This window comes from Danio rerio, chromosome 2, assembly GCF_049306965.1.
Source record: "Danio rerio strain Tuebingen ecotype United States chromosome 2, GRCz12tu, whole genome shotgun sequence".
Taxonomy (NCBI): domain Eukaryota; kingdom Metazoa; phylum Chordata; class Actinopteri; order Cypriniformes; family Danionidae; genus Danio; species Danio rerio.
In genome coordinates this window covers 9,464,817-9,484,210 of record NC_133177.1, presented here as the reverse complement: position 1 = coordinate 9,484,210, position 19,394 = coordinate 9,464,817, and the positions used below count along the sequence as shown (strand labels likewise).

At 35.3% G+C, this 19,394-nt stretch overlaps 1 protein-coding gene across 2 annotated transcripts in view; it reads right to left on the bottom strand.

The window, feature by feature from the left end:
• Positions 1 to 2,203: 2,203 nt before the first annotated feature.
• The window catches only part of pigk (phosphatidylinositol glycan anchor biosynthesis, class K), a 76,722-nt gene continuing 59,531 nt past the window's right edge, over positions 2,204 to 19,394 (bottom strand). The window contains 1 exon segment of one of the 2 annotated variants that reach the window (NM_001002149.1): positions 2,204 to 2,576. In NM_001002149.1, the coding sequence (NP_001002149.1) occupies positions 2,460 to 2,576 (117 nt within the window). In that variant the 3' untranslated portion in view covers positions 2,204 to 2,459. 2 annotated transcript variants of the gene reach the window in all.

Here is a 19,394-nt window from a genome sequence, read left to right as displayed (position 1 = left end):
ACAGTAAATGTTATTAAAGCAGCTGTTCAGTTGTTGAATATGAACTGCAATAATTAACAAAATTCGGCTTGTGATTGAGATTCATCAGCTCCAGAAGAGTATAAGCGTATAATCCAGACACGTTCAATTCAAATCAGAGTTTTACATTATTGGTTCAAAATGGATTCTGCTCTTGGGTTAAGCTGAAATAACACAATTCCGATGAGTGTAAATGTGTGTCATAATTAAATTAATTTCAACCAACGGTTTATTTTTTTTCAGTCTATATGCCGTTTTCGCACTTGTATGTTGTATATGTATAATTTATACAATACTAAGTTTTAATTATGTGACAATTTAAAACATTACCACCCATAAAGGTAAAGAATGCCAATTATAGTTCATTTAAATAAAAAAAGAGATTATAGAGATTTAGAACATCTGTTAAGAACAAATTATCATATTAATAATCATGCATTTATCATCAACTGAGAACAACCAAAAAAAAGCAATCTGTGAGGAGCCCTTATAACAAGTTAGTGTAACGCTACACTTTCTAATAAAAAAATAGGCTAACTTCACACCCCCCAACATTTAAAAGCTGAGTTTTTACCATTTTTGAATCCATTCAGCTGATCTTCGGGTCAGGTGGCAGCACTTTTAGCTTAGCTTAGCATAGAACATTGAATCGGATTAGACCATTAGCATCTCATCTAATAATGACGAAAGAGTTTGGATAATTTTTCCATTTAAAGCTTGACTCTTCTGTTGTTACATCATGTAGTAACCAAAACCAACTTAAAATAAAAAGTTGCTGATGTTCTAGGTTACTATGACTACAGTAGGAACTATATTCTCATTCTGGTGTAGTAATCAAGGAACTCTTATACCATGGGTGCAGTATGTTCAATGTTATTACGCAGAAGCCAAAAAACGTCTAACTTTCATCAAAAAAAAACAAAGTAACCACCTGCTTCCACAGTTACATAGCTGGGTACTATTGTCAGGTGTTGTGTAATATTGTAGCATCCGCTGCAGCCATGTTACAGCAACAAAATGAGAATAATGAGAGTACTGTTCCTATTGGCCCAGAAAATAGCCTCTTTTCATTTTCTGTCAGTCTTACTACATGAGTCAAGATTTAAGTAGCAAAATTATAAAAAATCTGGTCATTTTTGCACGAGATGCAAATGATCTAATGTGATTCAATGATTTATGCTAAGCTAAGCTAAAAGTGCTCCATCCAGACCTGAGCTGCGTCCCAAATGGCACACTATACACTATGCAGTCATGCACTATGGACTTATGCACTTATACACACTCAACAGCATAGTATATGTATGTAGTGTTGTCCCAAATGGCACACTAATGTTTTTTTTACTAAGCGGAAATTCAAACCGTTTCCCTGATGACGTTTGACGGTTGCCAAATCAGTGAAATAAACAACCGAATTATCAAATAATACCTGCCGTGAGTGTTGCCGCATTTACCACCGGGAGGCGCTATAATCACTCTCGTAGGAAAATGTTGCTTTCACCAACCAAAATAAATAAAGTTATTCAACATGTGCGTCCGATAGCTCCGCCTTTTCCGCTACGTAAGCAAACCTGCGGTCGTTGAGTGCCATCATTACACACTTCATTTTAGCGGCTAAATGAGTGCATCATCCGGGTAATTAAAGTGCACTTATTATTTTTAGAATTTTCAGTGTGAACACACTTACACTATTTATATAACAAAATGGCGTAGAATAGTGCATAAGTATGCGATTTGGGACGCAGCTCTGGATATCGTCTAAATAGATTCATAAATGGTAAAACTCAACTGTTTAACTCTAGTGCAGTTGTAAACTGAGCCTACTATAAAAAAAAAAAATAAAAAAATAATAAAAAAAAAACGAAAACAGCAGAGAAACTCCTTATGCGCAGTTACAAATGTTTCGAAATATCTTAAATCTGCCCTAAAATGAACAGATGAAACTGTAACTCATAGGTGTTCAACTCAGTTACCGGAGGGCTGCAGCTCTGCACAGTTTAGTTCCAACTCTGATTAAACACACCTGATCCAACTATTTAAGTCCTTCAGGCTTGTTTGAAACCTACAGTTGAAGTAGGGTTGTAACTAAACTGTACAGAGTTGCGGCCCTCCAGGAACAGTTTGACACCCTTACTGCAACTGAAATTAAATAACAACAATCAAACAATGAATACTCTTTTTCCTTCAAGTGTCTTTGTTTAGGTCAAAAGGAAGTTTGTGTGTTAAATTATGAATGGATTTCTCTAGAAAGCTGCAAACAACAAAGAACATTTCAGTGTAAGAAGACTTCCAAAAATATATATACAAAGCAAACAACCAAAAGAAACGTATCAAAAATGAATAAAAAGCTATTTCTGACCAAACCTATCACAAACAAATATTGTGTGTGGAATCTTTTATGAAGGTGTCAGTTACAAGCGGTTGGTTCTTTGATCTCTGTGGAATCAGAAGATGTGTTTGAGATGTTTGATGCCGTAGGTCTGGAAGAACACCAGCAGGATGAGAGTCCAGAGCCCAAGAATGAAACCATCAGGAGGGTGCCAGTCCTTCTGCTTGGGTTTCTGTGAAGACAGAAATTTCATTTTATTTGTTACATTGTAATGTATACAAGATTGTGATTGTCAGACAGTATCCCCTCTTTCTAATTTAAAAGTGTTTCACAGAACAAAATAAAACAAGAAGATATAAGAAATAAAATGAAGGAGAGAATCAACAATAAAAAAAAAGAAACAGGAATAATACTATTGAGAAATATTGCAAACCAATAAAAGAACCCAAACAAACAGAATGAACAAGAAAATGGTAGATACGATTAGGTCTCATTAGTTAATTATCTGTATATAGTATCATAACTAGTTTGGGCAACAGCAAAATAGAGACCAATTTCTGACAGTCATGCCTAAATGCGTTTTGCAAATATAATCTGTACAAAAATCATATGCAAGTCTATTATGTACAAAATGTCAGATGTGCATCACGAAGGGAACTAGTGTGCACCCTTGCTCAAAACCATTGGTCAGTATGGGCTTAAATGTCTTGGACAATAAAAGTAACTGCATTTTAGGGAGTCTATATTTTTGGCTGAAGTACCCAAATTTAGTTTACATGTACACAATTTACATTATTTACATAAAACAACAGCACTAGCTTATTTGTTAATAATATTAAGTACATACACTCACCGCCACTTTATTAGGTACACCGTTTTAACTGCTCATGACGGAAATGTCTAATCAGCCAATCACATGGCAGCAACTCAATGCATTTAGGCATGTAGACATAGTCAAGACGATTTGCTGTTGTTTAAACTGAGCATCAGAATAGGGAAGAAAGGTGATTTAATTGACTTTGAATGTGGCATGGTTGTTGGTGCCAGACGGGCTGCTCCGAGTATTTTAGAAACTGCTGATGTATTTGGATTTTCACGCACAGACATCACTAGTGTTTACAGAGAATGGTCCGAAAAAGAGAAAATATCCAGTGAGTGGCAGTTCTGTGGGCACAAACGCCTTGTTGATGCCAGAGGTCAGAGGAGTATGGCTAGACTGGTTCGAGCTGATAGAAAGACAACAGTACAAACACTTGTTACAACCGAGTTATGTAGAAGAGCATCTCTGAATGCACAAGTGTCCAACCTTGAGGCAGATGGGCTACAAGAGCAGAAGACCACACCGGGTGCCATTCCTGTCAGCTAAGAACAGGAAACTGAGGCTACAATTAACACAGGCTCACCAAATTGGACAATAGAAGATTGGAAAAAAGTTGCCTGTCTGATGAGTCCTGATTTCTGCAGCGAGATTCAGATGGTAGGGTCAGAATTTGAAATCAACAACATGTAAGCATGGGTCTATCCTGCCTTGTATCAAAAATTTAGGCTGGTGGTGGTGATGTAATGGTTTGATGAGGTAGCACAGATCGCCAGAACACCAGTACTAGTAAGGTGTACCTAATAAAGTGGCCAGTAAGTGTATGTTCAATTAAATGTTGAAAAAAACTGTTGTTAGAAATACAGAACAGCAAAAATCACTTTTGAAGATTGTCATATTGCAATTTTTATCATCTCATTTTTTTTTTTTATCTTAGCGTCTTTTAAAATTTTGGAAAGTTGAATGATAAAACACATTTGATTTGGCAAAAATGCATTTTCTTTTTAATTCGGTATCAGCCAAATTATTAATTGACATAACTTTTGCTGTTAACAATAAATAAATGAAACCTTATTGTAAATGTTACCAAATATGAATAATAAAAAATTGATGATAGGAAACACTAACAAAAAACAATTCAATTAATTGAATGGAAGACACAAGTTGTATTAAATAAATAAAATAGAGGGACAAAATAAATTTACTAAAGTAATACAAAGTAGGAAAAAAGAGAGTTAAAAGTACACAAAGAAAGAAAGAAAGAACCGCACACCTGCTCTTCAGCATCAGAACTCATCTGCCTCAGTCAATGTTTGCACATTTACAGCTACATCATCACTTTGTGTAAGAATATTATACATTTAAATCAGCCACCATTAAACATGCATCACCCGACGTGCATTTATATGCTAATGCCCAGAGAAATATTCTCCAGAGAAGAACGATTTTACCACTAAAAAGAAAGCGCTCATAACTTTTGCATTTATATTAGATGAACTTGTGAGAGGTTGCCTGCTGTAGGTGAACATGACTGCATGTTTCACTGTAGACATCCATTATCAACCTAAATAGAGCTAGAGCCTGAGGCAGGACTCAACACTGGCCCAGAAATTAGGTGCACGTACACACGCTGACCACCAGAGCGCACATGACCTTTCATCCGAATGGCAACAACCAGATGAACCCAAGAAAAGGCCTTCGTGTGAGATACAGCTTTGGAAAAAGATACAGAATAATTGGTTTGTGTGTGTTTAAGCCTGTGAGCACAAGTGTGTTCACAGTCTTTCCGGTGACACTTTAGAATAACCAACCCAAGCTCATTCTGAAAACGTAGTCCCGCAGACATTTCTGGAGACAGCGGAATACGTCCCGGGGAGTACGTACGGCCACGGTAATTTTTTTCAAGCGAACGCTGCGGGGCGGTGTGACGCTGTTCCCTTTCGCGCTTGCCTTACCTCCTTGCCTTACCTCCTTGCTTACCCGTTTGTCCACTCAGCTCAGCGTGTACGTCGGCAGGCTCGAGATGCGGAGAGGGGTCGACCACGGCGACCGGTTTCGAGTCTGGAGAAGAGCAGCTCCAGCAATCAGGTAAGACAAAAACAGAATCCCAAAAAGTAAGAACGCGGCGAAATCTGAAAACGCGGTGGAATAAAAAAAAAAAAATCAGGGCTTTTGTTTTTTTGGACGGCTTTTGTGAACTGTTGCTCGGGTTTAGGGAAGCGAGCGGGCGGGCTGGTCGATCGGTAAAATTGGTTGGGTTCGGGGAAGGAGAAGGGCGAGTCGGCCGATTGGCCGGTCGCGCAGTCATTCATCCGGTCAGTCGGACGGCGGCCTCCGGCGGGTTCACGCGAGAACAGCACGGCCGTGAGCCGCGCTCGCAAGAGGCGTCTGAGGTGCGAAAAAGCGCGCAAAATCGGCCTCTCACGGATTCGCGAAAACAAAAACTGCAGCCGTAAATATACCCGCCGGGACGTATTCCGCGGTCTCCAGAAACGTCCGCGGGACTCTGTTTCCACAATGAGCCTGGGTTGAGAATAACTATATGTTATTACTAGTTAATAGTCCATTAATAAACTGTTAGTTAATGAGTTATAAATGACTTGTTAACTGTGTTTCAATGATTTATTATTATTCAATATTCAACATCTGTTGTATATTTACAAAAACTAGACACGTTAACAGTTTTGTTAATTTTGGTTAAGTAGAGTCATGTGGGATGATATGGCAGTGAAAAATGAATTAGGCAAAACACATGAAACAATCAAGTAAAACACGTGGTATAGAAATAAAAACGATCAATGGGAAGTAAAATGTAGTGACAAACCAAAATCCCTGATATGTCATGACCTTCAATGGTGTGCCACAAACCTTCCATGTACATATCAGAGAACAATTTAATGCATTCTATGGCACCTTTAAATGTTGTATGTCATTGAAAATACTGTCTGCTGTCTGTGTTTGCGCATGCACTCTATAAGGCTGATATACTCTGTATGGATTTTCCATATAAAAGATGAGCGATATGAAAAATAATAGTGGCTATTTTTCAGGTTGTGGACATTAAACCACAGTTCTACATCATACAATGAGAGAGGTTCAAAGTTGGTGAGAAAATGGTGATTAAATGTTTCTTTTAGCAGGGGAACAATTCCTTTAAATACCATAGAGATGCCACTATACAGCATTCAAATCTTGTAAAGCTGTAGCAGCAGAGGTCTTGCTGTGCCCTTTGGCTGATATGCGATTTATCTTGCTCTAGTTGTTTACCACATGTGAAAGCTGATGGCATTTTATTTTTCTATACTAAAATGTGTCATAGCCTACAATTCAAAAGATGTCATCATAGTACGTTCTACATTGCAAGCTGTAGGATCATTAGTTCCATGTCCCACAGTGTGATTTTTTAATGATCTCATATGACTGAAACATATAAAGTGTATATATTCAATTCAATTGAATGTGTCTTTATTTCTATAAGGCTTTTATACTGTAGATTGTGTCAAAGCAGCTTAACATAGAATTTCTAGTACATTGAAACTGTGTCAGTTCAGTTTTCAGAGTTGAAGTTCAGTTTAGTTCAGTTCATCGTGGTTTGATTTTCACTGCTGAAAGTCCAAACACTGAAGAGCAAATCCATTGATGCTTAGCTCTACAAGTCCCAAACCAAGCAAACCAGTGGCAACAGTGGAAATGAAGGAAAAAACCTTGAGAGAAACCAGACTTCTCCTCGAGCCAAATTTCTCGTGCAGAGCTGCAGTCTAGGAGCTGGGGGCTGGAGAACACTGGACATACATCATGGAGAAGCTGCAGGTTATTGCAGCTTCTCCACTCCCGACTCCTCCACTACCACCTCAGCATCTGCTCAGGATACGACCTGGTCCAGGATTATGGATACCTCTAGAAGACCTCTATGGTTGGCATCAACTCTTCACAGGTCTTGAATCAATGACACTACACAATCTTTATGCTGCGTTCACACCAGACGCAGAACTCGCAACAAGCATGAGGGATTTACATGTTAAGTCAAGGCAAATGCGCAAATTGACATCCTGCGGCACGATATGCGCGAATGGCGCGTAACGAATGACGTGAATTGGGCGAATGGCACGGTGTGAATGACGCGATACGTGCAAATTGAGCGTTTTTGCGCATTTGATGCATTTGACGCGCAAATTGCTCAAGTTCAAAAATCTGAACTTAAGTGGGGCTCTTGTGTGGGCGTGATTATGACGTAGCATCTGTTGTTGGTGTCTCGGGGGAAATCCTCCAGCCGACCCCGAAAACAGCTTATCAAACTGGGCTCGGCTCAGTCAGAAGCACCACTGAAAGCCTCCATCATCCAGGTTAAGTTTCTGGAAGACTTTATGAGCTCACAAAGCTGGATGCACCTCTGAAAGGATCTAGTGGACTCAGACATGGCCCTTAACGTATTGACGCTGTTTTTCAGCCTTCATAACGCACATAAACACTGATATTTTCTTCATAAAATCCATGTTAGCCATTTACCAATGAAGCTAGAGTCACCGGGCAGACAGAAGCCCTGCCCATCACGCGAATCCGCGTCTGTTCTGAAGTGAATTTGACGCGCAAAAAAAGCTGATTTGATGCGCGAATGAAGCGAGTAAACTCAAATGTTCAAGAGGCTATTCACGTGTGAATATCACGATTTATCCGCGCGTTCCGCATCTGTTGTGAACACAGCATTAGAGGTCCCAGATTGAGTATCCCTAGGTATATAAAGAAACTTTTGGCATCATGGCAAACTTAGTGGAAGACTAAGTTCCTTAACACTTTCCCCACCAGCATTTTTATAGTTGCCAGCATTTTTGATGATTTTTACCTAAGGCGGAGTTCATAATCGTCAGATAGCCATTGTTTTCAAACTACATGACTTACATAGAGTAGCATTCAGCTTCTGCTGTTTTTATACTGCATGATGGATCTGTGACAGGAGGAACACACTGTATGACTACAAAACAATTAGCGACAACTCACCACTCACAAATGCACAATTGATAAGATGACCCAAGAAATGTGCGATATTTTAATAATATTTTAATCTGTCATAAAGATGGCCCATGCTCAAAATGCTGATTTTACAGTGAAAGGGCAAAATAATTAAAGACGATTATGAAGGGTGAAATGTTTGGAGAGATGAAGAGAACAAGGACAGTGCATTGTGCAAATACAGAAAAAATAGGTGAATGTCAATTAATACTTTAGCAATATGCTGCTGATTAAGCAAGTGTTTCTTCGTTTCTCTTTAAAGTTATTGTAAAGTACATGTGTAATGACATTAAAATCGAATCGAATCGAATCTAATATATGGTTAAGTTTTTAGTCATGACACTTTCAAAATAATTCAGCATAAATCTGCAGATTTTTAACAAAATTCTCAGCAGAAATAGCAAAAAATTGGCCTTAGATTCTGTCTGGCCCTACCCATAACTCATAAAGATAAAAAGCACAACCCTGTTAGATCATGCACCGGGGCGCAAATTGTATTTTTCCTTCCTTAAAATGGCAAAAGTGGTTTCAGACATGCTTTAGCACCATGTGCTTTAGACTTTGTGCCTAGATTGTTAAAACAGAGCCCGTAGATTTAAACTGTACTATAAACTGCACAAATAAATGTGAATTCTAATTGAATACATTTATACAATACTAACACATGTGTAATGACATTAAAATCGAATCGAATCGAATCTAATATATGGTTACAAGTTCTCTTGTTTTATTTACAATGATATGATAGGATACAGTCTGTGTGTGTGAAGCTGCTGCACTTGCGCAATGTTGACTCAGTAGCTTCACTCACAGTACAACTCCAATCAGAAAGTTGCAATTTTATCTTAAAGTTATTTAAAAACTAAATACTTTTCAAAAAAAGATGGATGCAAGTCAGTCGAGATTAATATGAGATTAGGGAAAAGTAAGCTTGTTACATTACCTTTAACTAGAGCCACAACAAAAATGAAGATAGTGTAGAGTGACATTATTTCAAGATTATTAGTGCTCAAGACATCAGGTTAAAAATTGTAATTTTTGATTGTAATTTTTGAATGCACATGCACCTTGGTTAGTTATGGGATCAGCCTTTTTTTTTTTACCTGGTGAATGATGAAATGGGTGACACATTTCTGATGTTGCAGAAGGAATGTGAAAGACTAGAATATCAGACTTGAGACTTTTTGAGGGGTCGGGTGAGTCCCTTATAAGTAATTTTTTTACTTATTTAAAATTTTAAAATATACCAACTGCAAATTTAAGTTACACTAATGACATATCATACACCCGGCACAGAAAGGCGCAAGACGTGTATGGCGCGATTTGTAGCTATTTTCAGACCAGCACAACACTAAATTTCACGTTTTGCACTATGTTGTTTAAATAGCAAATTGATTTGCGCCACTTTGTGGATTCATGGGTGTCCTAGTCTAAGATAGACGTGTGTTAAGGCGCATTGTTGGAGCGTTGCTATTTTGAGTAACTGAAATAGACAGCGCCATTGACCAAGTAAAAGCAGGTCTAAAGTCTAGCACAGATCATGTTAGTTATGCGCCTATGCAGCTCCAAACACTTACACATTGCTTAATACACTCAGGACGTACATCAATACAACAAATATCTTTACATAAGAAGAAATTAATCTAATTAATCTTAATAAACTAATCTAAACTAATCTTAATAAATCTGATTAGATTTGCATTGTAAACATTAGATAGAAGTTAAAAAATCTATTATTTTTCATTTCATATGATAAGTTTTTAGTTCTGACACTTCCAAAATAATTCCACATAAATCTGCAGATTTTTAACAAAATTCACAGCAGAAATAGCAAAAAATTGGCCTTAGATTCTGTCTGGCCCTACCCATAACTCATAAAGATAAAAAGCACAACCCTGTTAGATCATGCACAGGGGCGCAAATTGTATTTTTCCTTCCTTAAAATGGCAAAAGTGGTTTCAGAAATGCGCTTTAGACTTTGTGCCTAGATTGTTAAAACAGAGCCCGTAGATTTAAACTGTACTATTAACTGCACAAATAAATGTGAATTCTAATTCAATACATTTATACAATACTAACACATTTTTATAATACTTTAATATAAAATAAATAACTTTAAAATAATTTATAGAATTTTACTTTGTTACAATAATTAAAACTGCCTCACATCAATACATTTTTACTAATGTTTAACCCTTTTTGCTTTAAACACCTCCAAAATTTCAAATCCTCAGATTTTTTTTTTTTTTGATACTGCAAAGATGCTATAAACTACTCTCTGCAAAAAATGTTGGAAATTAGGAAAATGTGTAACAAAACGTGAATCAAGCTTTCCCAAATGCGCGTAAAACATTCAGAGATTTGCCTCAGTTTCTAATGCTCAGACTGAAAAGTACCACATTTTCCTTTGAATGGCATTGCATTATTCCTTAGAATTATTTGATTCGATTTGCACCCACTTATAATGCAGACTCTTATTATTTAAAATTTTACATTGAATAAAATTACTAGCATTTCAACAACTCGCAGACCTCCTGCAGTTTCGCCCCATTCGGAGCCCCTGCTGATCCTGCTTATTACACACTTTTAATATAAATATTTTCACTCAAAGCAATATTTCGCATCCATTTACTTATTTGATTATATGAGAACAATAAGACCGTTATGATGAATGTGGAGCTGGCATAATGTTGGATACCGCACATAATGATGAAGCACTCTAGAATTACTGTATAGCTGTGAAATAGTACCAGATCTGGGTCGCATTATAATTTGATTTCATTTTAGCAAATAATATTAGTTATTTAATAGTCTGCTATAACAAAACACCCAGGAGAAGAAAAAAAAAAAGACAATGACCAAAGCAAATGAACATTTTTCGTTTTTCTCTGAATTGTAATATATTCACAAAGCACAGAAGGCCCCCTCTCCCTTTCTCCCTTACACACACACAGCACAGGAAATTGTGGTCAGTAACACCCTGCTACTTTCTCAAGTGCACATATTATATTATGAATAATTCAGGATTTAATAATTTCCTGATTTGCATTTGATTTCCTCATGGACTTGCACGCAAAGTGCTATGATTGATGAGAATCAAGCATTTTCAGAAAGTGGAGAAATAATGTAATAATAAACTGAAGATATTTGAAACAAATCTAAATTCTGTTTATGCAAAGAGACTTTTACCATAATACACAGAAATAATAAAACAACCTTCTTTCTTAAGAAACAACAATATACGTTTCTACAGAATTATTTAAATTGTACATTTACAAAAATAGAAATGACTATTATAATTATTATTAGTAGTAGTAGTAGTATAAGGAACTTATCAAAGTACTGGCCGCCAATATTTATAGGGCAACACTGGATTTATTTAAAGCTGTTTGTATATTAGCATATGAAAAAGGTTGACACTTATTAATTATATGGACATATTGAGATGCGCATCTTTTACATAATTCAATGTTTTTCACAGAGCACAATCCATAAATACTCCCTAAATCAAAACAGAATCATTACAAAATGTCAGACCTGCATCTAACACAAATACAAAACAATACAAAATACCAGACACAATAATGCATAGGGAAAGCAACCGGTGTACCAACCCTAACTCTAACCCAGGCTTATTATGAAAATGTACCCCTATATACATTTCTGGAGAGTGCCACATATGTTCCAGGAGGTACATCTTTTGCAGTTTTGTTTTCATGAATCTACCAGGGGCCACTCTGTATGCTTTTTCAGATCTCAAATTTCTTTTGAGTGTGCCGTTTGCACCTGCCGTACTGGTGTACATCCATCAGAGGCCGCTGTTGTTTGACTGATGAACAGACTCACTGATCTACTAACCCACCCTCCTTCATCCCTAAACTCAACCAATAGTGTTTTCAAAAGCACCGATTGACCCGCCCACCCACTTCCCTAAACCCAACCGACAGTGTTTTCAAAAGCAATCCACAAAAAGAAAAAAAACTAGATTTTTACCACATTTTCAGATTTTTCCACAATCTCACCCTGTTATCTGCACGTTTATTATATTTTTTTGGCTTTTATTTTTGTCTGACCTGCTTTCTAGAACGGTTCTACGTACCTCATTACGTACCGTTCTACGTACCGTTGAACCTCATTAGCCCCTTTCACACATACAGACCTTTCCGGAAAATTGCCGGCAATTTTCCGGAAAGGTTGTATGTGTGAACAGGTCCTTTTTGAAAATACCGGTAAATTCGTTATGGCTATTTTCCGGAAAGAGAAGTTGTAACATTACCGGCAATTTGCCGGAATGCTGCGCTGTGTGAATGCAGAAGGAAGATTGCCGTAATAAGCGCGTGCACGTCTAGAACGTGCTGACGTGAAACGTCTGCTTTAGCCAATCACAACAGTCAGACGCATTTACGTCCACGCGGTTTGTGGGAATAAAAACCTTTTAATATTTTTCCAAACACATTTAGCTGCTAGAAGTTAGTCAGATCACGTTTATATGTTTTTCTTAATGCCAACTGTGTAAATAATCATCGATGAGATGCTTATGATAAGCCGTTGTTTGTTTACCTTCAAGCTTTGCGTGTGCCTGTGAAACAGCCTGTGAGCGCCTGCACACGCACATATTATGAACATCTCGACATGCGAAAGTGATCCTGCGAAAGTTGTTCACAATATTGATCATCCACAGAGTTTGTCATTTAGTCAAATGTTTACAAATACAAGCGCAGCCGTTTAGAGCTCATTTGTGGTGAATGATGTCAGAATTTACCGGTATTTTGGAATGGATGTGTGAATGTTCTTTTCTGGAAAATTTCCGTAACGTCCTCGCCTGTGTGAACAGCACTTTTTTGAATATACCGGTAAAGTCGTTCCGGAAATTTTCCAGATATTTACCGGTATCACTGTGTGAAAGGGGCTATTGTCACGGTCAACTTTACACAGCAAGCCACCAGACAAACTAATAACAGCAGAAAAGCTGTCCACATGGAGGTAAGCGGTCAGCTGCTAGCACAAAAAAGAACAACGTCATAGCGCCCCATTGCGTTCGTTGAAAAGATAAAATGCAGCCATACGTAGGTCTGGATACATTTGTGATCTCCAGAAATGTATATAGAAGTATTGTTGACTCTGAGAACTTGCATTGAACTGCTAGACAGTCAAGGTTCAAACTAAACAGTGTTTATTAACAACAGCAGGCACAAGAGATACACAGCAGCTTCACTTTGTACCGCCACACAAACATACTGAATGACTGCGTGACTGAGTGAGAGCGAGGTAAAGGGGGAGGAGCTACACAGAACACTACAGACATCCCCACAGTCCAAAGACATGCGCTATAGGTGAATTGGGTAAGCTAAATTGAGTGTGTATGGATGTTTCCCAGTTGCAGCTGGAAGGGCATCCGCTGCATAAAAACATGCTGGATAAGTTGGCGGTTCATTCCGCTGTGGTGACCCCAGATTAATAAAGGGACTATTCTGAAAAGAAAATTAATGAATTAATGAATAATTAATGATTTCTTGTGCAGCCCAATACCAACTGTGCAGCCCAGGGGTTGGGGACCACTGAAGTAAAATACAGCTATGAAGAACCTCTTTAGAAATCTATTTAGAATGACCCCCCCCCTCTCTCCAAAAAAGATAGAATACAGCCACACATCTTCTTTCCTAAGCTTTAACTCCCTAAACTGCATCGCTGAGGTGTGAAACTGTCAAGCCAACAAATAAACTATTCAAAGCTGAAGGCGGGCATTCTCAAAGCAGAATTCATCATGACGGGCAGATTAATTGAGCTTGGAGAAAAGCACCTTCAGCTGAGTACACTATGATTAGTCTCTGACATTTAAAGCCCGATTAGAAGCAGAAACAATTGCTGCACAAAGGGGATAACCTCATCCTCAGAGAAGATAGACGCTTTGACACAAGAGACAGCGTGACTAACAAGTGTTCTGGGTAGAAAAGTTGAGGTTACGGCCCAGTGTAACCACCACTATGACCTTATGCACTGATAAGATTTGTTAAATTAAACATGAGGGATTTCTCTGGCTTGCTGCTGCTGCTAGAGGAGTTATTTGCAATTTGCAGTCTGGGTTGTTTCAGCAGACAGAAAGCTCAGAATTAAGCATTCGACAGCCATTTCAACAGTTTTAATAAGTAAGGAATAATGAGCAGATTGCCAAATATTATAAAGTACTGCACATACAAGGTGGTGATTATACTGTGGTTGTGTTACATCTTATTTTTAAATAATAAAATGATGCCATTTAAATCACTTGTAGTGCTGGGCAAAGATTAATCACAATTAATTGTGTCCAGAATATATATATATATATATATATATATATATATATATATATATATATATATATATATATATATATATATATATATATATATATATATATATATATATATAAATATATTTATTATAGGTGTAACGGTTCACAAAAATCAAGGTTCGGATCGATACGACAGTGGTGTTACAGTTCGGTATATTTTCAATACAGCAAAAAAAGGAAAAGCCAGAGGATTTCTCTGATTTTAATTTTTAATGTATTAAAACTAACATCATAAAAGTACGATCTTGTTTTGTTTTCTTTTACTTTAAACAGTGATAGAGCTATACTTCCGGGGTTTCTGCTAAGCAGCAAATAAAACAAATCCTTCTTTATACTCAAAACCAAAAAGCTTCCTATAAAAAAAAAACAAATGTAATATTGTAGTAGTTAAACAAATAAAAAGAAAATCGAAAATCGGTATCAATCGATTTTTAAGTATTTTATTATTTTCAGAAAGATGAGTGTCTCCTTTTCTTCAGACAGCACAGATCTGCTTGATTTAACTGTCACCTGCCATTTTAGTGGATCTGAAAGCAGAATGAATGAATTTTGAGACTCAATGTCTGATTTTCTTTTTATATACATTATATACATTATCGTAGCAGTGCAATATGGCTGTATATTATCACTTGTGGGAGACTAAGGCACTCAGCCTGCTAATCTTGTGATATTAGATAAAAGCTAAATAATATTTAAAAATAATAAATACTTTCTCAAATGTATGCTTGCAAGTGTGCATTTTTATATAAGAAATATATACACATTATACACACACTTAAATTAAACTTTTATTTTGGATGCAATTAATGACAAAACAAAATGTTCATCACAAGTTTTTAAATGTTCTTTAAACTAAAACTCAAATATACAAACCACATGACTCTTTGTAAAAAGATCAGATTTTAATGGGTAGGTCCTATAAGGACCACTATTTGTATTAGCTAACATTGCTGCATAGGAAAAAGTGTCAACCACAGCTCACTAATGTACATGTGTATTTTGAAAACACACTATAATTTACAGATAAATATTTATTTTTTTACTGACACAGAGGCAATGTACATGCTAATGTAAGCACCCTTGTGACATCACATGTCAACTTACTGGCAAACAAATCATCTTCACATCTTAAATAATTAAATAAATGCTTTGTTTATATTAGCTAACGAATATATAAAGCATCTGCTGTTCAATACTGTCTAGTATTTATGTCGTACTGTACCTGCTAAATGATTGATTGAATGGATGGATGGATGGATGGATGGAGGAATGAATGAATGAATGAATGAATGAATGAATGAATGAATGAATAGCATCTTTTTTAAAAAATATACATTTTCTAATTTTTCACATATTTGACTTTTTTTTAACATCTGCTAAACAATTGCCAAATCCTTGACAGTAGACTGATGCCTCGTTCTATTCTGATGTACTGCAAGCACTCACTCTACTTCTGACATGAAGGTAAAATGGATTTGGAATCTTCACTTTGTTGTGTGGAATGTTTCATATACATATTTTTTTTTAATGTGTGATAGGTTGTCAACCTTGTGATTAAACACAAAGTTCAATTCGTGCCTTGCGGTCCTTTGCAGATACCTCTTCCCTTTCTCTACCCCAACCTTTTCTGTCATATCTCTACTGTCCTATATACAAAGTGTTATAAATAGTTTTTTTCTCTTTTTGGTTTTAAATTTTAGATGCTGTTATTAAATACTTGCTGCTGCATTTTTAGGTTGTAAGTAAAAACCTAATTAAGGAAATAAAAAATTAGAGAAGATTTGCTATTAGATCAAGGCATAAATAAAATATCTGCTTCTCACTACTGTGAATAATTGTCCCTGCTGAATGAATGAATGTATAATTGATTGAATTAATGGTTGAATAGTTGAATGCATGAATGTGTGAATAAATGGTTGAATTAACGGTTGAATGAATGAATGAATGAATGAATGAATGAATGAATGCAAAAATGCATGGTTGAATTAATGGTTAAATTAATGAATGCATAAATGAATGGTTAAATTAATGGTAGAATTAATAGTTTAATTAATTAATTAACAGTTTAAATAATAGCTAAATGAATTATAAATGGTTAGTTGAATGGTTAAATCAATGGATGAATTAATATTGGAATGAATGAATGACTTAATAAATTATTGGTTGGATTAATGGTTGAATGGTAGAATGGTTGAATGAATGAATGAATGAATTAATTAATTAATTAATTCAGCGCGAATTGAACGAATAAATGAATTAATGGTTAAATGAATGGTTGAATTGATAGTTGAATTAATGAATGAATGAATGAATGGTTGAATTAATAGTTGAATGAATGAATGAATAAATGAATTTATGAACAAATGACTAATTAAATTATTGGTTAAATGACTGGTTGAATGAATGGTTGAATAAACGAATAAATGAATTAATGGTTGAATGAATGGTTGAATTTATAGTTGAATTAATGAATGAATAAATGATGGTTGAATTAATAGTTGAAGGAATAAATGAATTAATGAATGGTTGAATGTGAATGGTTGAATTAATAGTTGAACGAATGAATAAATGAATGAATGAATAGTTGAATTAATGGTTGAATGAATAAATGAATGAATGAATATTTGAATTAATGGTTATATTAATAGTTGAATTAATGAATGAATGAACGGTTGAATGGTGAAATGAATTGTTGAATTAATAGCTGAAATAATCGCGTAATTAATATTTGATTGAATGAATAAATGGTTGAATTAATCATTGAATTATTAGTTGAATGAATGAATAAATTAATAGTTGAATGAATAGTTGAATTAACAGTTGAATCAACAGTTGAATTAATGAATAAATAAATAAATGAATAAATGGTGAAATGAATGATTTAATAGTTGAATGAATGAATGAATGAATGAATGAATGAATGAATGAATGAATGAATGGTGGAATAAACGGTTGAATTAATAGTTGAATGAATTGATAAATAAATGAAAGAATGGTTGAATGAATTGTTGTTTGAATGAATGAATGAATGAATGAGTGAATGAATGAATGAATGAATGAATGAATGAATAGATGGATAACTGAATGAACAAAAACATCAAACTCTCCTTCTACAGAACCCCCCTCCCAAATATTTTTTTTATTTATTTCTACACATACTTTTATTTTAAATGTAAATGTCACACATTTCACACTGAATTATTGTCAAATCTCTGACAGTAAACTGATGCCTGCACATCCTGCAAACTCACACAACTGCTGACATAAAAGACAAATGGATTTTGGAATCATCACTTTGTAGTGGTGCAATATATATGGCTTCTTGCTGTTGTGGTATGATGCAACATGAGCAAAAACAATTGTGTCTGGTGAAGACACAATGTCAGGTTCTACCTAGAACAATGACACAAACCAAGAGGTGACAAAAGTGTCCTGCTGTTACTTGTTGTTTCTCACAGTCACAGATGGTTTAGGACAAAACACAGCATGCATTGCATCATGCCTGGTTAGGACACCGTGTTAAGGTTTTTTTTATTTTTATTTTTTATCTCTAACACAAAGAATGAGAATTACAGTAATGAGTTTTTTTTGCCTAAGCCAATAACACTAATGAGCATGTAAAAGAGCAGAATTGGCCTACAGCAGGTATGTTTTTTAGTTTATTTGACAACTCTTAATACACAGCACCCTAAAAAAGACGAATTTCTTCCCCAATCCAAAAATATGTGGCCTTGTTTAAAATTTTACACACTCACAGTTGAAATTAAGCAAATATACAAGGAAAACTTGTTCAAAACAGAGCACAAGCCTTTTTGATTGCCTAAAAAATAAGGATATTGGTTGTGAAAATGTGGTTTTTGTATTAATGGCTGCTCCAATATATAGTTGAAGTCAAAATTATGAGCCCTCCTGTGATTTTTTTTTCTTTTAAAAGTATTTCCAAAAGGATGTTTAACAAAGCAAGGACTTTTTCACAGTATTTCTGATAATAATTTTTATTTTTGAGAAAGACTGATTTGTTTTATTTTGGCTAGATTAAAAGCAGTTTAACTTTATATATATATATATATATATATATATATATATATATATATATATATATATATATATATATATATATATATATATATATATATATATATATATATAATTTAAGGACAATATTATTAGCTCCCTTAAGCAAAATATTTACTTTTCGATTGTCTACAGAACAAACCATCCTTACAATAATTTGCCTAATTAATAATACTATAATATTAATAATAATAATAAAAATAATAAGTTTTCAAAAGCTCAAGGACACTTAAAAGAAAGATAAAAGAGATAGTAAGAAACCTAAGAAACAAATAAGCAGAGTGCAGGTGGATCAAATAAAGTGGTCAGTTTAGCAGATCAGAAGTGAAGCATTTAGAAAATAAGTGAGATTTAATTAACCTAGTTAAGCCTCTAAATCACATCTGATCTGAACCAGGTGTGTTTGGTTAAAAAGATATGGAAAATGTGCAGAGCTGGTGGTCCTCCAGAAACGTGGTTGAGAAGCACTGAACTAGACAACAGTAGATAAGCATTTTGCATTTGTATGTAGGCATGGGAAGATAACCGTTTTCAAGTTATACCATGGTTTGGAATAGTTAAGGTTTTAAAACAGTCAAAGTTTTTTGCTATACTGTTGCTGATGAATGGGTAAGATTTTTTTATTCATGTTTGCTATTTTGGACAACAATATATCAGCAGAAAAGATATTTAAAGATGCCATTTTAAATTGTAAAGAAACCTGTGTTTTTGAAGACAGCAAAAGTCAATAATTCATTTGAATTATGTAACCTGACATGTTTACTGCTCAAAAATATTTAGAATGTTTCCCAAAACAAAATATAGTGTTCAAATGGGAAAAG